Source organism: Clarias gariepinus, chromosome 5 (genome assembly GCF_024256425.1).
Source record: "Clarias gariepinus isolate MV-2021 ecotype Netherlands chromosome 5, CGAR_prim_01v2, whole genome shotgun sequence".
Classification (NCBI taxonomy): Eukaryota; Metazoa; Chordata; class Actinopteri; order Siluriformes; family Clariidae; genus Clarias; species Clarias gariepinus.
In genome coordinates, this window is record NC_071104.1 from 28,649,008 (window position 1) to 28,668,630 (window position 19,623).

A 19,623-nucleotide genomic window follows, 5' to 3' on the forward strand; every position below is an offset into this window, starting at 1 on the left:
ATTAATATATATATGATAATAATACTCACTCACACATTGTTTATACCGCTTTATCCTGTATTCAGGGTGGCAAAGACTAGGAGACTAAGGGCACGAGACGGGCTATACCCTGGATGGGGTGACAATCCATCACAGGGCACACAAACTCATTCACATACTCCGGGCAATATGGGAAACCTGGAGGAAACCCGCCGAGAACACGGAGAACATGCATGTTGGGAATCGAACACAGACCTTGGACGTGCAAGGCAACAGTGCTAACCACTACACCACCGTGCTGCTATGATAATAATATGATAAATTAAATAATATTCATCATAAATATTAAAGTTACAAAAATATAATAATAATACAAATATACATTATATAGGATGTGCGGAATATGCAATATAAAAGGGTATATCAGGTAAAGATAAGGCATGTGTGTATATACTGTATATATTCGGCCTAATATTGCCATCTTCCTAACATTATATTACTCATATTATAATATAAGTTTGTCCTCCACCTTTTGCCACTATAACTGTGATAAATGCTATTTTAATATACCACATTTGACGTATAAATGTTTCGGGCCGCAGTATCTGAGTAAACTTAGTGTCTTACGATCTGCCATGCCTACTACGATCCAAGAACTCAGATCATCTATGTGTCAGTGGATCTCCAACTTCCTAACTGGCAGACCACAGGCAGTAAGGATGGGCAGACATGTCTCAGCCTCCATCACTCTCAGCACTGGAGCTCCCCAGGGTTGTGTTCTGAGCCCCCCGCTGTACTCTTTGTACACCTATGACTGCGTGGCCACTACCAACTCCACTGCCGTCATCAAGTTTGCTGACGACACTGTCGTGGTGGGCCTGATCACGAACAACGATGAGTCGGCCTACCTAGAGGAGATTGGAAATCTGGAGAAATGGTGCCAGAGAAACAACCTCCTCCTGAACGTCAGCAAGACAAAGGAGCTGATAGTGGACTTTTGTAAAAAGCAGGAGAGGAACTACCAGACCCCCGTCATCAACAGGAGCCCAGTGGAGAGAATGGACAGCTTTCGATACCTCGTTGTTCACATCACGCAGGACCTATCATGGTCCTGTTACATCAACACCGTGGTGAAAAAGGCCCGGCAGAGTCTCTACCACCTTAGACGCTTGAGAGACTTCAGACTGCCCTCCAAGGTGCTCAGGAATTTCTACTCCTGCACCATAGAGAGCATCCTGACGGGAAACATCACGACCTGGTTTGGAAACAGCACCATGCAGGACAGACGAGCTCTACAGAGGGTGGTGCATTCAGCGGAGCACATCATCCGCACCGAGCTCCCTGATCTGCACTCGATCTACAGCAAGCAGTGCTGGACCAAGGCCAGGAAGATAGTGAAGGACCTCAGCCATCCCAACAATGGACTGTTCTCTCTGTTGCGGTCTGGGAAGTGATTCCGCTCCCTGAAGGCCAACACAGAGAGACTGAGGAGGAGCTTCTTCCCGCAGGCGATAAGGTCTCTCAACCACAACACAACACAGGTCTAATACCATCTTTTTAACATCCAACACTGATTGGGCATTCATGGCCATTTTGGACACATTCATGCACACTTGCACTACATATTTATATTTTCATCTATGGACCTCTGCACAAATCACTTTAATAAGACACTTTACGAAGTCACTTTTTATGCATATTTGCACACCCCAGCGAATTCAAAAATTCTAAATTTCTGTTTTTGACAAATTTCTATTTTCTTTTCTATATTTTTATATTTGTTATATTGATATTTCGTTCTTTTATTGATATTTTGTTCTTATTTGTAAAGTTTATTTTACTAGTTAATTTTATTTCTAACGTATTTCTTTTATTCATATTTATTTTTTATGTATAAGTTTTTATTTTTTAAGGTCACTGGCAGTCGTATAAGCATTTTACTGCATATCGTACTGTGTATGACTGTCTATGTGACAAATAAAATTTGAATTTGAATTTGAATTTTGAATTACAGCGGGGGACAGAGCTTTTCCTTACAAAGCTCCAAAGTAATCAAATAGCCTTCCTATTAATGTTTGGGACTCAGACACAGTCTCAGTGTTGAAGTCTAGGCCTATTTATTTAAGCATTTTTGTGACTAGATTTGCCTTAGGTAAAGGAGCAGATCTGGGGGACTCATGAACATAGAGTATTATGGTGAACTAATATGTTAAGATGCTGTTTTCCCCACTCTTATTGATCATTCGGGTTAGTTGACGGTGAAGTGATTGGTTGCTTTACATCCTAGGAAGCCCTCATGTCTGTGTTTCCTTTTGGCTCTCCCTTTTAGTTATGCTGTCCATGCTTGCACTCTGCGCTAAATATACATTCAGCTTCTCCCCCCCCCCTCCCTCTTCCTGTCTCTCTCTGTCAAGCTATACATGTTGCTCCTGAGCTGCCAGTGATACAGACCCCCTCTGACTCCCTCTTGTCCTGGTGCCCCGCTTCCGGTTAGAAATCTCTTTGCATGGACCCGTGTTGTTTGCTTGGGATGCGGGTACTGGCTTCGGCCGATGCAGACAGCTGTTCTCTGAGGACTTGTGACTGCAGTTGCTCAATAGTTTTAGAACTAAATATATCAACTGTTAAATTTACCTTCCAGCCACCTAACACACATTACGACTGCAAAACAATACCTGCTATCCGCTTCACCCAAATGAGGATGGGTTACCTGTTGAGTCTGGTTCCTCTCAAGGTTTCTTTATAAAGCCATCTTAGGGAGGTTTTTTTTTTTTTTTTGGCATAGTCACCCTTGGATTGCTCATCAGGGACTATCTAATCATTTAATAAATACACATTTTTTTTACATTTCATACAAATTTCTATAATTTTTTTTTAATATTTAAAGCTGCTTTACGAAAATGACAATTGTTAAAAGTTGTAAAAAAATTTTGATTAACCTTTCCATAAATTTGAGCTACACTAGCGCTTCTATTAGATCGAAATACATGGACCAGCCATTGCTTCCCATTTGTATTGGTAAGCCTTGGCCACCCATGGCCTTATTGCCAGGTCACCCTTCTCACAGTAGCTAAAGTTGTATTGAAGTTGATGTGTTGGAAGCAAAAAAAAATAAGCAACCATAAGGATTTGAGTGTGTTTGAGTTCGTTTGACAAAGACCAAATTGTGATGGCTAGAGGGCTGGGCTAGAACAACCCCAAAACTGCAGATCTTGTGGGCCGTTTCTAGTCTGCAGTGGTCAGAACCTAACAGATGTGTATACATCTGTTGCATATTTTGGATAAAACAAAAATTTATCCTTTCTGTCCTGTAAAAAACATTCCCAGGGAACTTAGGACACAAGGAAGGTTCATCATAGGTTTACCAGCCAATTAAAAGTACACATATGCACTCCGGATTTAGAAATACTTATCAGATAACAGCAAATGTCTTTGAACGGTGGGAGAAAACCAGGGTACCCAGAGAGGAAAATCTGGCTAACTCCACACTCATAGACAAGGGCAAGAGTCAAACACCCAAGCCTGGAGGTGAAAGGCATCTGTGCGCAGCCACTCTACTGGTGACCTAGTAGTGCTTTTTATTTAAAATATAATTTCTCTAAAATTTACATTTGCTACTTTTTCATGAAAAAAGAAAAAGGATAATTTGTTAGTTAATAGTTTATGTATGTGGATTTTCTGATGTGAATTTTATAGCTCTTAGTCCGCAGAATAGACTGTTTTACTTTTACAGTGATGTTATGCAGCTTGGAATATGGTTCAAAAGACAAGAAGACAAGACAAAACATTTCTACAGTATTAGGGTTTCTATTAGGGATTGTGTCTAGTTCATCTTGTAAACTGTGTAGAAAACAAAACTTATAATGATCGTTTTGTCGCCACCATGTGGTGAAAATACATCAGTACGTCATGACAGGACATAATCATTTACTCCACTCTACCTATTCAATATAAGTGATTGTATTGTAGTTTAACAAAATAAATGATTGCTCTTTTTAGTGCCTAACCAATAAGATCCCAGCAAGTATTTAATCTACAGGCAACAAGCTTTTTACAGATCTTCACATAAATGTTACAGCATTCAATCAGTTAGGTCTAAGTAGTAAATACTATTTGGGCAGCCGACGTTTTGTAGTGTTAGCCATGCATTAGTGTACATATTTTTTATTATATACATATACAGTGGCAAAATTGCACTGCAAATCCGTCATATGGCCTGAAGTATGGATACTATTTGAAGAATCTACAATGCATTATAATTAATTTTAGCTCAAAAAGTACTTGTCAGAATGGATACTGGAATAGCCATTTCGTAAATAAATGAAACAACGTAAAGGCTAAAAACAATGATAATTACACTTCTGTTAATTTGTTATTTGTAAACAGGATAAGAAGGATTACAAAGGTTTGTCCAATCTAAAATTTTGACCAGGTTTTGTCATTTGATTTAAGATTTACTCTACTCAAAAGATGGTGGAGTTTTTTTGGGGTTTTTTTTTTGCACAGGACTTTGCCCTGTGACTGTTCCACATATTAACTGAATAAAGAGATTTGTTCCTGTGATACACTGAAATTGTGATTGCTCCTCTCATATTGAATATTGCCAATGTGCAATTAAACATCTTTATTTTTCAGGGTTTGCAGAAGCTTGGCATCAAAGACTTTTCATTTGGCTAAATTGTTCTTTAAATCCATTGTGCAGACTGAAGTATGTATACTATTTGAAGGACCACAATGGATTATAATTCATTTAAACTCAAAATGCACTTGTCAGAATAGATACTGGAGCAGCCGCTCCAAATGAATGAAACAATATAAATAAAATAAATAAAAAAAATAAATGCTGATTATCTTATGGCATCATCTTCAGATCATGAACTCACTCACTCATTATCCATACTGCTTTATTCTGTATACAGGGTCGCATGGGGCCTGAAGCCTATCCCTGGAGACTAAGGGCATGAGGCAGGGTACACCTTGGACGGCGTGCCAATCCTTCGCAGGGCACACACACACACACACCCATACGATGACATTTGGGAATGTCAATTAGTCTAATCTGCATTGGACTGTGATTTCCTGACGTATTAGGGGGCGGGGGGTGAGGGGAGGACCAGAGTCCCCAGAGGAAACCCACCAAGCACAGGGGGAACATACAAACTCTATGCCCACTTGCTTGATAGGTTTCCTCTGGATACTCTGGTTTTCTCCCAAATCAAACCAGGATCCTGGTGCTAATCCACTATGCTAACAGATCATGAACTATGACATTTAAAAAAAATTCTGTTGATTGTTTATTCGTACACCCCCAACCTCGGAAATGTTTTTTTTTTTAATCTAAAAGGAAATGTTTACTGGAAAATGTTTCAGATTTTATATGCACAGTATATTTCTGTGGAACGTTATGGAATATCCGGGGTACACACGCGCACGCGACCACTCAAGCACCGCCCACATTCTAAAAGGGTGCGCTGTTCCTTTAAGAGGACGTTTCAGCTGGGTAACGCGCATCCTCCGTGCGCGCGCAGGTGTCCCTATAATAAACGACCAGTATTATTATTACTATTATTCACGGCACGCAAAACGTCAATTCGCGCGATATTCTTGTAGATAAGCGTGTGATATCTCAATGCGATAGACATTTTAATCTATTCAGACTACTGTTTCAGAGATATAAATAAGACAAAATGGCCGAGTTGTCGATGGGCAAAGGGGTTTCCGCAGGAAAAATAGCCAGTAATGTGCAGAAAAAAATAACCAGGGCACAAGAAAAGGTAAGGAACACGTTAGCGTGTTTATCACTAACATTTCATTACAGGATTAATTGTCCGTCGTTTTATGTATCCACGTTGAGGCGAAATAATCAATGTCCTAATTATCCGTTTTCTGTGACAGATCTGCGCTACGGCGTTCATCAGTATAATGTTATTAATGCCAGCCTGTTTAAAGGCCATGTACGTTTAGAAAGGGTACTGCAATTTTACACGACTGAAGGATAACGAAAAGGAGGAAGCTCTATGCGCCGAAGACGCAGGCCTACAATATAATCTAGCATAGAAGATCCTTGAGTCGAGGTTTCCCCTTTAACTGATACTGCAGTGAGCTCTGCTGTCTCTCAGCTTGACTCGAATTCTTTCCTTATCTCCTAAAAATAATATGAATATTGATACCACTATAACAGAGCATCCCATCAGTCAGACATGAAAGAACATCTTCGGAAATGACAATCTGCTCTCGTGTGGTTTTTGGCATTTTTTGCAAGTGGAACCATGAAGAGTGCATGTGGGAGAGATTCCAAGGGCCCTTAGCAAGGAAGGAGGACCATCACATATAAAACCAGGCGGCACGGTGGCTTAGTGCTTAGTACTGTCACCTTGTACCTCCAGTGTCCGGGTTCGATTCTCACCTCCGGTCTGTGTGGGTTGGTGGGTTTCCTCCCACAGTCCAAAGACATGCAGATTAGGCTAAGTGGTGTTCACAAATTGCCTGTTCTGTTTGAATTAGAGTGTGAGTCTGTGTATATGTGTGTGTGTGTGTGTGTGTGTGTGCCCTTCAATGGATTGGAACCCTGTCCTTGTGCCCTGTCTCCTAAGACAGGTGCAACCCCTGCAACCCTGTATGATGACGTACACAACCATACACAGTACTGAATGCAATGAAATGCTTATACAACTGCTTATATGTACCAAAATGGTAAGAAAGGATGGAATAGAAAGATAGAAAGATTTCAGTACAATAAAAGGAAAATTGCATTAGAAGAATTCAATTAAACTAAAGACATTTTCCCTGTGATGGATTGGCACCATGTCAAGGGTGTACCCCTCCTTGTGCCTTACAGTAAGTCTCCTGGAATAGGCTCCAGCCCCCCCACGACCCTGTATACAGGATAAAGTGGTATAGACGATGAATGAGTGAGTAAAGATAGTTTAATTTTTAGATAGTTTTAGGACCCTTCATTCAATACCATCAACGTAACCAAAAAACATCCCTGGTCATTTATACCTGCGTATGGCATGAAGGCAATGTTCATGATAAATGTTCATGATTAATAATGCTTTTTGCTTGAATTCTCATCTCACACGTATCTTCAACATCTAACAAGCAAGCAGAGGCATGGTGGTGTCACCGGTAGCATTGCTGTCTCACTGTCCCTCAGTTACTCCTGAGTTCAGGCTACTGTCTATATGGCTCTAGGTTACTCAACCAAATGTTGGTAGTTCAAGCTCCAGCACCTTTAATCTGCTATGAGTGAAGCATTAATCCTGATTGCTCTAGGGCAGTTGTTTTACAGCTTACTCTGGGCTCTGACTCCTGCTTCTTATCTAGCTGTGCTACTGAAGAAAATTGTAATTGTGATATGTCTATTTTAATGCAGGAAAATGTGTACACATCTTCTTCTTCTAATTAAGCAATGTTGTTTTTTAGGTTATGCAAAAGCTTGGCAAGGCAGATGAGACCAAAGACCTTGCATTTGAAGAAGGAGTGATTAACTTCAACAAACAGCTAGTGAGCACTCACATTAACTAATTACACAATATATTACTTTTTACCTTGTAATTTAATTATTGTACTTTTGTTTCCTTTTTTTTATTCTTTTGTCTCTGTCTACATTTCACATTTATTTCTACTTGATTTCCTTTTGTAGGCAGAGGGCACCAAACTGCAGAAAGATCTGCGGGCCTATTTGGCCGCTGTGAAAGGTACTTTATTAAATTAATGACTTCTGTTTTGTATTGTGGGTTATTATTCTTTATGTGCATCTTTTTTCACTGCTATTGCTTTTCTTTTTGTTATTTAACAGCGATGCACGAGTCCTCCAAACGTGTGCATGAGTGCCTAGCTGATATGTATGAACCAGAGTGGTATGGCAAAGATGAAATGGACTCTGTTGTAGAGGTTCCTGCTTTATCTACTTTATCATCATTGCTGTAAACAACTGTGTGGGGAAGACTGTGCTAATATGCTACACTTTTTTCTCATATCTGTGCTGTTTTCTGAGTCACTTAGTCTTTTTTTGTTTTTATATATATATTTGTTGTTTGTCTATAATTGGAATGTACTATAAGAATACAAAATTAGCTGTACCTATGTTTAAGGTCATAAGATTTAATGTTGTAATGACTCAAATCATTAAGTTGAATTTGTTTCCTAATTCTATTCAAAGAGTTTAAAGGTCTTTAAGCTTCATATTGTCTGGCTTCCATGTTATATATAAGCAGTTTAGTAAAGTGGCATAAGGCTGAAAGTCCTCTTGGGGAAAAATCAATAGAAATCAATGCATGCCATCTGTTTGGTGAAACCTCATCTCTGTAAATAGAGGTAGAATTATAGAATAGAATAGACTAGAATTGTTATATTTGTCTTTTAGACATTTCTTTTTAACTGTAGTCATTTAAAATACAGTATACTATTAACTTACCTTAAGTTGACTTTTGCTACTCCGTTACTAAATTTACATTATAGACTTGGTGGTTAGGGTATACATTACAGAGGGATAGCTTAAAAAATAAATGTGTGTGTGTGTGTGTGTGTGTGTTGCAGGATTCTGACCTTCTGTGGACAGATTTTCACCAAAAACTAGTTGATCATGCGTTAATCTCCATGGACACTTATTTGGGCCAGTTTCCTGATATAAAGGTAGTGATGCCGACACTGTAACTGATATCAGGCATTTGTGTTCTTTTATAAATAAGTCTTGTGTAAGTTTATACCTGAATGAGCTTGTGTACAATTACTTTTATTTTAAGGCCCGTATAGCGAAGCGGGACAGAAAGCTGGTGGATTACGACAGCGCCCGCCATACCTTCGCTGCAGTGAATAAGGGCAAGAAGAAGGAAGGGCCAGTCAAAGCTTCCAAGGTTAACTATGGATAGACATTCATAAGCACAGATTTATTGTTCAAGTTACCATGTCCAATGTGTCTTGAGTAAATTTGTTGCAAGAATCAGAACCCAGTTTTATATTTCTTTTTGATCTTTTGTTAATAAGCCTGCATCTTTGTTGGAGAGGGCGACTCCGGGATGGGCACAAGGAATTCTATCTGCTCACAATGTCGCTCAGACCAACCTGACCCGGTGTCAGGTAATTACACAGATTGATTAAACTTATCAGTTACAAGGTGATGAACTTACAAAGGCTTTTGGAGCAGATATACAATAAAGTTCTATCAGAACTTGTACTGTACACCTCCTTGAAAATGTGGTAATATCATAGAGAGATCTTGGATGTGCACAATGTTTTGGAAAAATGTAACACACAATGCAGCATATTAACAAATCCAAAAAATACTTCAAGCACTTTAAATCAAGTGTGCTGCAAGATATACAAATGCATGAAATGTGGACAATTCCACTAACATGTGTAGTATAGCTTTAATCAAACTATAATTTGAAAGCTAAGTAGCATATCAGTACATATATTAACACAGTTGCATAAATAATTAAACACTGCCTTTATATGATATTGCATTCTATTTCCTAGTGGCATAACTTTCTGATTGTGAAATTGTTGCAAGTTACTAAAACTCCCTGTTTTCCTTTAATGATAATAGTCTGTGTCCTCATATTTATTTTGTGTGTGATATAGGCAGAGGAGGAGCTAGAGAGGGCGCAGAAGGTATTTGATGATATCAACATAGATCTTCAGGAGGAGCTGCCATCACTTTGGAACAGGTAAGTGCTTAATTAACTGTCTATTACTGTCCACTTTTTTCCATATAAACAGGGGGTTTATTATATTCCCCAAGTGAGATTTACTATACAATAGCATTCTGTTGTAATCCACATTGTGGTGTGGTCGATAACAGCATTTCCCAAAGGGTTTTATCATCCTTAAGCAAGACTTAATATGTTAGAAGAAGATTATTATTTTTTTTAAATCAATTTAGACTTTACTTAAACAGTAAAGTCTAGTGCTAATTGTTAAAACTACTAAAAGGCACAAAAATGATTTTTAAAAAATTACTAAAAAGAAGATAAGAAAGCGAGAGGAAAGGTCTAGGATAAAATGTCAGCAGTAATTGCTGATTTATTAATTTCATAATTCATTTTACTATAGTTACAATTTAAAATAATTCATGTTAAAATTTAACCAAGTTATTTTATACAATTTGAATAGGACTGATTCAAACATGTTACATCCATAACACCAGTTTAGCCTAAATCATTGATGTTTACAAACATTTTCAGATCTTCAAGTTTAACGATTTTTGCAGAATAAAATTCACAGTTTGAAGAAAAAATGTGCTCTCCCATTGAAATTTTGTCAATTTAATCTATCAGTAACTGATACAATGCTGTATATTTTCTGGATGTAAATGATTCTATGCATTTTGAGGATTTGTTTATTTTCAGGTTGGCATCGTGGTTAGCACAGTGGGCTCACACCTTGTAGAGATTAGGTTAATTGGCGCTCCAAATTTGCCTGTATATATGTGTGTGTGTGTGTGTGTGTGTGTGTGTGTGCCTTGTCCAGGGTGTTCCCTACCTCCTACCCAAAGTCTCCTGGGATAGGATCCAGGCCCCCACTCCCTGTACAGAATAGGCAGTGTAGAAGATGAATGAATGTTTGTTTTCAGCTGAAGAGTTTACATTAAACTTATGTATGTAATGTAAAGTTATGTATGATAAAAATTATGATACAAAGTTTACAAAAGTATTGGTAAACAAAAAGCTTTGTTCATTAGTGGTCAGTAAAATTCAGCATTTAAGGTAAATGCTGAAGGTAGTCTCTGAACATGTGTTCATTGAATGCCACAATTACAATACTGATTAACTGCTATGTTTTATGTAACACTTAATACAAGGCATAAGTTTTAAGATTTTCCATAAATGACAATATCTGCAAATTAATAACCGATACAAATATTGTATCTGCTTTAAGACATTGTGTAATCTGGTGTGAGTGCAAAGTCACATCCATAACCCTGGAATTGCTCTGATTATTATTGGGAGAGAATAAAAAAAATAAAATTCAGTAGTAATTTCCATATTAAAATTAGCTTCTAATTACTACCTGACATCCGACATGGCTGTTTGTTTGGCCAGCTGAGCCCATGTTTGTAATTTCAGCCTCGGAACACTGGCAGGATAATAGCTTGGAGGATTAATCACACCATTGTGCCAACATCCCTTTCACCAGCTGTCATTCCAGTATAAACTCAGCTAGCTGTCATTGTCTTTTAGCTGGTCGTTAAGGGGGGATGGCTGACATCTGAGTTCCTCTAAACAAAAACTCTACTGTATTTAAGCAGTAACAATCAGTAAAAACGAAATATCAGAGCATCATTTATTTAGGACCTGACAAATCTATGCAAAGTGCTTTTTGGTTGAAATTCTATGTGCATTATGCGTTTTGTTCTGAGACTACGTTGGTATGATTAATCCTTTGGCCAAAAGGTATGTACAATAGTTATGTACACTACAAATCATTAACTTAAATTATATTACTGAACAATGTAATAGAAAATGCAAAAAGCATTCTCACCAAAGCCCTTTGAATAAATACCCCAGACACAATTAAACTTCGCTCTGATATTGCAGATGTACAGTGCGGTCAAATTTTTGTTGGGCAGCATGTTTTATAATAGAATATTACTGGATATTTAAAAATTCCAGTGTTGATTGTTGCTGAAGCATTGGACAGATCTGAGGTGGGGTTTGTTTGTGTTTTTGTTCTGTTCTTTAGTCGTGTTGGCTTCTATGTAAACACCTTCCAGAGCGTGGCTGGCCTCGAGGAGAAGTTTCACAGAGAAATTGGAAAGGTAATGTCCATTGCCAAGCAAAGTCAAAAAGCATGTAATACAACACTAAGTTTAAACTAATCTGATTGGACATGAGGCTTTCCACAAGTCGTCATAATATCCAGTAACAGAACTGGCTGGTTTAACAATATTTATCACTCTAGACTACAGGTGTTCGAACAATCGTTAATTCCACTAACTGTCAGTCACCAGCATGGTTTAATGTTGGTTGATACAGTCTGCAGTAGTGGGAAAAGGAAAAACACAATTGATAGCATTATGTAACATCTTAAACAACACTTTGTCTCCTTATAATTGTTTTTAAGTTATTCCTAATTGGTTTTACCTCATCCATGTTCTTTTACTTATCAATAAAAAGCTAACTAACGTCTAACACAAGGCAGAACCTCAAATCTTTTTTGAACCCCTGATCAAGGGCACTGCTTGTTTGTGGAACAAGGCATTCTAACTTACACAGCACACTACTGTAGCTTTCCATTTAGCTATTTGGGATTCAACCCAAAACCTGAAAGTTAGCTGATAATCTAAAGCGAAATGCAAAGAAACGTAAAGTAAATCGCATACGTTTCTTAGGACTTTCCACCATCTCCATTGTGAATTCCTTACACCCTTTTGCTACATAGTCCCGGTAAGAATTTAAAATGACTCTTACCGCTGTTAATACACTGTCGTCCACTATCTGTTAGTCACTTGCACTAGCAGTTGCAGATAGTTAGTTCCGCCAGTCATGTAAGGATGTGATCAGGGCCGTGCTGATATTTATCACAACAGCGCTTGCTCCTCTGTGTTACTGTCTAATTATTATTACCATGAAAAATTAGCTTATTGATTATGTTAATTTTAATTTTTTTTGTTGACAGCTGAGCCAAAATATGTATGATACATTGGTAAAACTGGAGAATCAAGACATGTCCAGGTCAGTAATATATTTATTTACTGTTTATAATGTTCAGAGTGTTGTCCAGATAAACTAGGCATATTTACAATAAATTTAGTGTAAATGAGCTGTAGCAGCTCAACATCTGCTCATTATGACTGAAACTCAAAAACCAATAAGTGAACAAATCAATGAACGCCACCACCACTCTCACAGAAAAACAGATAGCCGAATGGAGAAGACCTCAGCAGTCCAAAGGAGGTAACAGTGGCAGCTCAGCAGTGTGTCTGTGTGTTTCAGGATGTGTGACTGTGTGCCACTGTGCTATATATGTATACATGTACAGTATGTAGGTGTTTTTTGTCTGCTTCTTTTTGCTGCCCACTTGTGCGAGATGAAAATTTTGTAAGCTTTTGTAGCCTCACGGTGTATGTTTGAACAACCATGTTTTTACTGTCAGCTTACTCCCAGCATGTGAGGAATGGTTTTATAGACGAAACAAGTGTATATTACACTTTTTGCATGGATATAATGTATCTTTAGCTTAAAATCCAGATAAAGCACAGAACTGCATACAGAGGATAAGGCTTGCAGTGCAGATCAGTGAGGCTTGGACTGGCCTGTAACAAGCATGAGTGTATAAAGTACCACATCGTCAAATGTGTCCTATGGGGTAATTTAACATATCTGTCCTTCACCTTCCAGTGATGGAAATCAAGATACCAATCACACTCTGAGTCCACCGGTACCAGCTATTCCGAAATCTCCATCTAAGGTATGTGATGTTGCGTTGTTAAAACCAAGATACTAACCCTTTTGTTGTTTATATTATTTGCAGTAATGACACTTTCTAGGTACATTTGCATACATTGGAGCATAATTAATGACTAGGAAGATTTATTTACATCAACTTGCATGATGGTATGCAAGCAATGAAATAAATAGTGAAATTTCCAGTTATCAAAAGTTTAAATCTTCTCAATTCTATTTTCTAATATCCACTGTTAGCCTTTATAACTCCCTGTAATTCATTTGTTTGTTTTCAATATTTTTCTCAAGTAACCCAATCTTGCACATTTTTCCCAGCATGTATACAAGGGACATTCAAGTCAAACCTGGACTTTTGATTGTACAGAATAACAGGACACAGTTATGAGAGTAAAAACTACCTTTACAGGTAGTCCCAGACTTACAAACAAGTTCCGTACTGGGAGCACGTTCGTAAGTCTGATTTGTTCGTAAGTCTGAAAAATGGAGCCTTGACTAAATCTGTCCCCTTTCCCCACACTGCCTTATGTGGGGAAAAAAACATAATTGCATCTGAGGAAATTAATCTCACATGTCAAATGTTCTCTCTGCGCCTTTAAATCGTGGTGGGAATCCTGGACTGTATTTTGTTGAACAGCTGTTTTCCACTGTATTGGACTGTGAACTCTGAGGATTTTCTGAAATTAAGATTATTCATAGTCAGAAAAGCTTTGGATAGCTTCCCCCAAAATCACACACACACACATTATACTTTAGACATTTTAAATATTCACTTACACACTGAAAATATTCTATATAATGGTAAATATTGGTATCTGGTGCACTGCAGTATCTATTTTCTGTACAATACACGTGAGCAACTTCCATGATTGAACCGAAGGTAGAACCATGGTCCGTCCATATCTGCGAAAAGCCGTAACTCAAAATTCGGGAACTACCTGTTCGAAATTCGGGGACTGCCTGTATTTCTCTATACAGTATAATTCCCTGTTAAACTAATCCACTTACAGTATTGCCAGTGTTTCTTTACTGCTTGGATACCATCAAGATCGAAAGTTTTCTCAATACTTTGGAGCCAATTTTATTGCCTGCTTTACAGTACTGTATGTCTGCAATGCCAACCTTCCAAGAACTCCTTTAGTGGCCCAAGTTTGACATGTGTGTCCCAGTTTGACTTGATCTCTAACCTTGTATTAACATTTTTTTTTAAAACTTTTTTTTAATTATTATTTTTATTATTAAATCAGTACTGACAATTGTCAGGGTCATTATTGTTGCAGGATACACCACTAGTTTATTTAAAAAAAAATTGTAATAGTAATTTTGTCGGTTAACGTTTAAAATGCATTTGTATATTCTCCTTATGCTCCTTACAAACATAAGTGATGCAGAATTATACAGTATGTTAGGCATTTTACTTTACAAGAGCAGAATACACTTTTCCCAATATGCTGCTAAAGTTTGTGTGTATTTTTGTGTAAACAGCTGAGACCTGCTGTTCCTCCTCCACCAAAAGTCACTCCATCCAAGGATCTGAAGCAAGATAACATTATTAACCTGTTTGATGAGGCTTCTGCTGTTGGCATTAGTGTTACATCTCCGACACAAGTCAGTTTTATACTGCTGTCTCAACACCTGCTTGTTTATTGTACATACTTGCCGTAATCTTCTGAAACATTTAAAATCAGGAAAAGGTAATGAGCTACTCTGTTTTTCCTATCTGATAGTTTGATGCTCCAGCCACTAGTAATCTTTTAGACATGGACCTGGATGCCCTGCAAGCCGCTACCACACCAGTAGCCCCTGCTTCAGTACCACAGGTCTGTCTCCTACCTTCATGCAAAAAGATTTCTTTATTCGAATAGTTAGACAACCATTAAATTTTTTTATAAACAATTATAACAATTTGGCATAATTGTAATTTTTTAATTTTTTATTTATTTACCTTGGCATACTGAAGACCTGGGATTCGTGGGAGGTGAGTGTACCAACTTTTATCCTTTAACCATATTCGAGGGCTGCCCTTTCCCTTTTACTTTCGGATATAGTGATACAACACTATATATGCTTAAAAGTTTCTGTTGTTCTGTTTCTGTCTTCAGTATCTAATCTTCAAGTATCTCAAATATTTATCCACAAAAGTCCACTATACTGTCAACCAAGACCATTTCTTTGTATATAAATCTGCAATTATAGCAATGTTCAGATCTTTCATTCTCCTTTTTCACTGCTTCCTTTTAATGATCCCTGGCCATGGTTCAACCTGGCTGCCATATGCCCTTATCCATCACCCTTCCTCACCCTCGCCCCACTACAGCAAGATGAAAGCCAAACTGAAGCAGCCCAGTCATGGGATGATGATGGTAGTCATCCTGTGCGTACTGCTCAGCCTGTTTATCCTACCCGGGATGATGATGGCACCCAACCAGTAGATGCTCCAGCTGCAGAGCCCACTTGGGATGATGATGGGTCCCAGCCGGTGAAGGCTGAGGGTTTGCACAGTGATGGGGCTCAGGTATTGTTCTCGATGAGGCTGTGCTCATGCCTTCACTGGCTGATGAAGAGTCAGACTGAAGGCATGCTGCTGTGGGCACTACCAGTTAGGCATGACATCAGTTGGCATGGCAATTGGGGGCATGGTGATAGTAGTAGTAGTAGAAGTCTTAGTGTTAGTGGAGCTGGGTATGTGTTCGAGATCAGAGATTTACTTTACTGTTTTGTTGCTCTGTCTGTGTTTGTCATTCTTTATGTGTCTGTCTGTCCATTTGTTCTCTTTTCTTCTGCTCTGTGTTTTTAGGCAGAAAGTGTAGCTACCACAGAACAGCCAGCATCAGTGAGTATCCACATACACATATTTTCTTATTGAATAAGACTATGTGTATATACCGTACATGCGAGCGTGTTTGTCAGATTATGTGAGTAGCGGATACATCTTAACATTAACGAGATTATTGCATATTTAGGACGCCTTCAACATTGTATTTTTGATTTACAATGTAGAGGAAGATAAATATTAGGAACGACCATGAAGTTGTCATCCCAAACTTTTGAGCGGATGTGTGTGTGTGTGTGTGTGTGTGTGTGTGTGTATACAGTACATATATTCAATTCAATTCAATTTTATTTGTATAGCGCTTTTAACAATTGACATTGTCGCAAAGCAGCTTTACACAATCAAAATAATTATTTAAAAGAAATATTTAAAATTCTAAGAGTATCTGTATGTTGTTCTACCAGTAGGAGCCATATTAGACTTACAATAATTTTGTAAAATATAAATGCCAGATCCTTTTTAGTGGAGGGAGAATATTCTTTTTATTTATTGATTGATTATATTTGTACCTCTTTCTGTCTATCTCTAGACGGCAGAAACCACTAACGAGAGCACAGAAGTAGAAATGCCACCAAACTTCCTGTTCAAAGTAAGTCTAAATATCTGATCTCGTCACAATTTTAACAAACCCATTTCATGTAGCTTTGCGGAGAATGAAAAACATCCTCAGGCTGTTTGAATAAAAAGGAAATCCTTGAATATATTCATTTTAGGTCCAAGCAATGCACGATTATGCTGCCAATGACTCGGATGAGCTGGAAATGAAGGCAGGAGATGTGGTGCTAGTGATGACTTATGATAACCCAGAGGACCAGGTTAGCACTCCTTCTGTTTTATACTAGATCTTATGCATGATGGATGGCAGCAATGATGTATTTGATCAAAAGGCCCTTCGAAATCAACACATTATTCCATAACAAAATGTGGAAAAAGTGATGCGCTGTAAATACTTTTCGGATGCACTGTAAATATTCCTTGCATCTAACAAGGATTATAGAAACATCTAGAAACAAAGCTGAAAGTGTTCTGTGTGTCCTTGTGTTGTTGCAGGATGATGGATGGTTGATGGGAATAAAAGAGGCTGACTGGTTTCAGGTGAAGGATCACAGCAAAAAAGGGGTGTTTCCTGAAAACTTCACACGCAAGATTTAGAAGCCAGGATATGACTTTTGCCATTTGTTCATTTTTTTCTTGATTCCTCTTTTTCCGTCTTCACACTTCTGGATGCTTGTCGAGAAGGGAGGTATGAGACTGATCACTGCGCAACACAGGACACGTGTATAGAGAGGGGTTGTCAGACTTTGTCAGCATATTGAGTTTTTGATCCTGTATTAACTTAATTGAAGGCTTTTTTTTAAACGTGTTGTCATCTTTTACACAGCTACTGTAATTGACATGTATCATATGTCCCAGTAAGAACTTACACATCTAAGCTTCCATCTAAGCTTTTAAGTCTTTTTGTCTGATAAGTCAGTATACAACAGCTAGATGAATTTAGGAAGCCAATAAATAAATAATATCTATGAGTAATGTTGCTATTTTACTAATAGAGATGAGAAAGTCTGCATGATAATCTTGTGAGTAGATACAATCACATCACAGCTGAGAGTTAGGACGACTTGATCATTTTAGCATTATTTCCAGAAGAAACTAACCGGCAGACCTCAAAGCTCTTGAACTTACTGTCACACTGTAAAAAAGCTCTAAATATATGCAGCTAACCAGTGACATATGCAGCTAATTTAGTAAACAAGGAACAAATATTCTGCTCAGGATGAAAATGAGCAAAAACACTGTGCCCTGTCTGGCCCTTAGATTTTCTTTGGCAATGTGAACATGTTTCTTTGCCTCATTTTTTTTTTCCATTTCTTAAAAATCGTAATACCATAGTAATACATTTAAACCCTTTCCTGCAAATATGTAATTATGCAATAACATCTTAACTAATCTTAATTCTTCTGCCACAACATTCTCTAAGACATTCACATGCATCTGTTGTGATTGAAGGGTTTTAGTTTCTGTTGTGATTTGTATTAATTATCCAATGCATTGTTCAACCAAAAATATGCATTATATTTATTCACTCTTCTTTGTGTTTATAGATTTATTTTTGTACATTGTGAGTAAAATTACAGTAAAAAAAAAAAAGAGATCCTGGTGAGTGTGTAAAAGTGCCATGGACTGGACTCTTGGCTGGACTTCTTAGTAATTCCCAGGCCTCTGTGTTATGTCATGTTTCAGTTCTTTATGACTGCTCATAATGTGTGCATTAGTTCACTTGTGTATCACTGTATATCTGACACGAACTTTAACCTTGTCACGATTTGCACAGAGAACGAGATAAACCCAGTGCAGCCTGATTCCCACTACATGTGCTGCTGTGTTTGAAGAGAAAGTCTTGTCTTTCACATTTCTTATTGATCTTCCCTTATTAAGGTTCTTTTAATGACAAGCATGAAAGAGCTTCTTTCAATCAAGAGTTTGTGTAATCTTGATATTTATTTATTTTACTTATTTTTGCCACTGTTATGCTTCAGTAAAATTTTATTACATCTCACTGAGGGAGGATAAGTGATTTACTGAAGCACTTGATGGAGTTCTGGTTGTTGGAATTTAAATAGATTTAATTAGAGAATAAACCTACAGGATAGAAAACACCCTTATCCCTCAAGTACTTCCTTATAGGAGTATATTTCCTTCTATTCTCGTGCCAGTGCATTTGTAGATGTGTAAATGGTGACAGTTTGTTGTGCTTCATTGACAAACAAGTAATATTCTACAGTACAAATATGTACAGTAAAGATGTGACTATTGTGTGAATGAGAACTAAGCATGCTTAACTTCATATGCAGTGTGTAGTCGTATTTGTGTTCTCTTGCTGAGGTGGCTTTCTTGTCCAGGTCCACCTTCTGCCTCTAAGCCATGAATATTCTTCATTTAAATCTGTGTAGCCTACTGTCAAGTCAGCTCAAATAAATGTTGATTTAATCCTACTACCATATGCTTGTTTTTACTGGTTGTCACAAAATATGTGTAAATGTTATACAGTGGTGTGAAAAACTATTTGCCCCCTTCCTGATTTCTTATTCTTTTGCATGTTTGTCACACTTAAATGTTTCTGATCATCAAACACATTTAACTATTAGTCAAAGATAACACAAGTAAACACAAAATGCAGTTTTTAAATGATGGTTTTTATTATTTAGGGAGAAAAAAAATCCAAACTTACATGGCCCTGTGTGAAAAAGTAATTGCCCCCTGAACCTAATAACTGGTTGTGCCACCCTTAGCAGCAATAACTGCAATCAAGTGTTTGCGATAACTTGCAACGAGTCTTTTACAGCGCTCTGGAGGAATTTTGGCCCACTTATCTTTGCAGAATTGTTGTAATTCAGCTTTATTTGA

The 19,623-nt window shown here is 37.8% G+C and overlaps 1 protein-coding gene across 3 annotated transcripts; it reads left to right on the forward strand.

The window, feature by feature from the left end:
- The first annotated feature begins 5,489 nt into the window (after positions 1–5,489).
- On the forward strand, positions 5,490–19,211 carry LOC128523688 (myc box-dependent-interacting protein 1). Of its 3 annotated transcripts, XM_053495766.1 has the most exons (20): positions 5,490–5,753; positions 7,405–7,485; positions 7,625–7,679; positions 7,781–7,875; positions 8,521–8,616; positions 8,727–8,837; positions 8,968–9,060; positions 9,565–9,650; positions 11,665–11,740; positions 12,601–12,656; positions 12,834–12,878; positions 13,323–13,392; positions 14,871–14,993; positions 15,113–15,205; positions 15,346–15,363; positions 15,703–15,900; positions 16,183–16,218; positions 16,748–16,807; positions 16,932–17,033; positions 17,269–19,211. In XM_053495766.1, exons 1-20 carry the CDS (start codon positions 5,667–5,669, stop codon positions 17,368–17,370), a joined length of 1,683 nt encoding a protein of 560 aa, XP_053351741.1. In that variant the 5' UTR covers positions 5,490–5,666; the 3' UTR covers positions 17,371–19,211. The 3 variants fall into 3 exon arrangements, with proteins under 3 accessions (XP_053351741.1, XP_053351744.1, XP_053351742.1); XM_053495769.1 differs by lacking the exon at positions 15,703–15,900; XM_053495767.1 differs by lacking the exon at positions 12,834–12,878.
- The last annotated feature ends 412 nt before the right edge of the window (positions 19,212–19,623 follow it).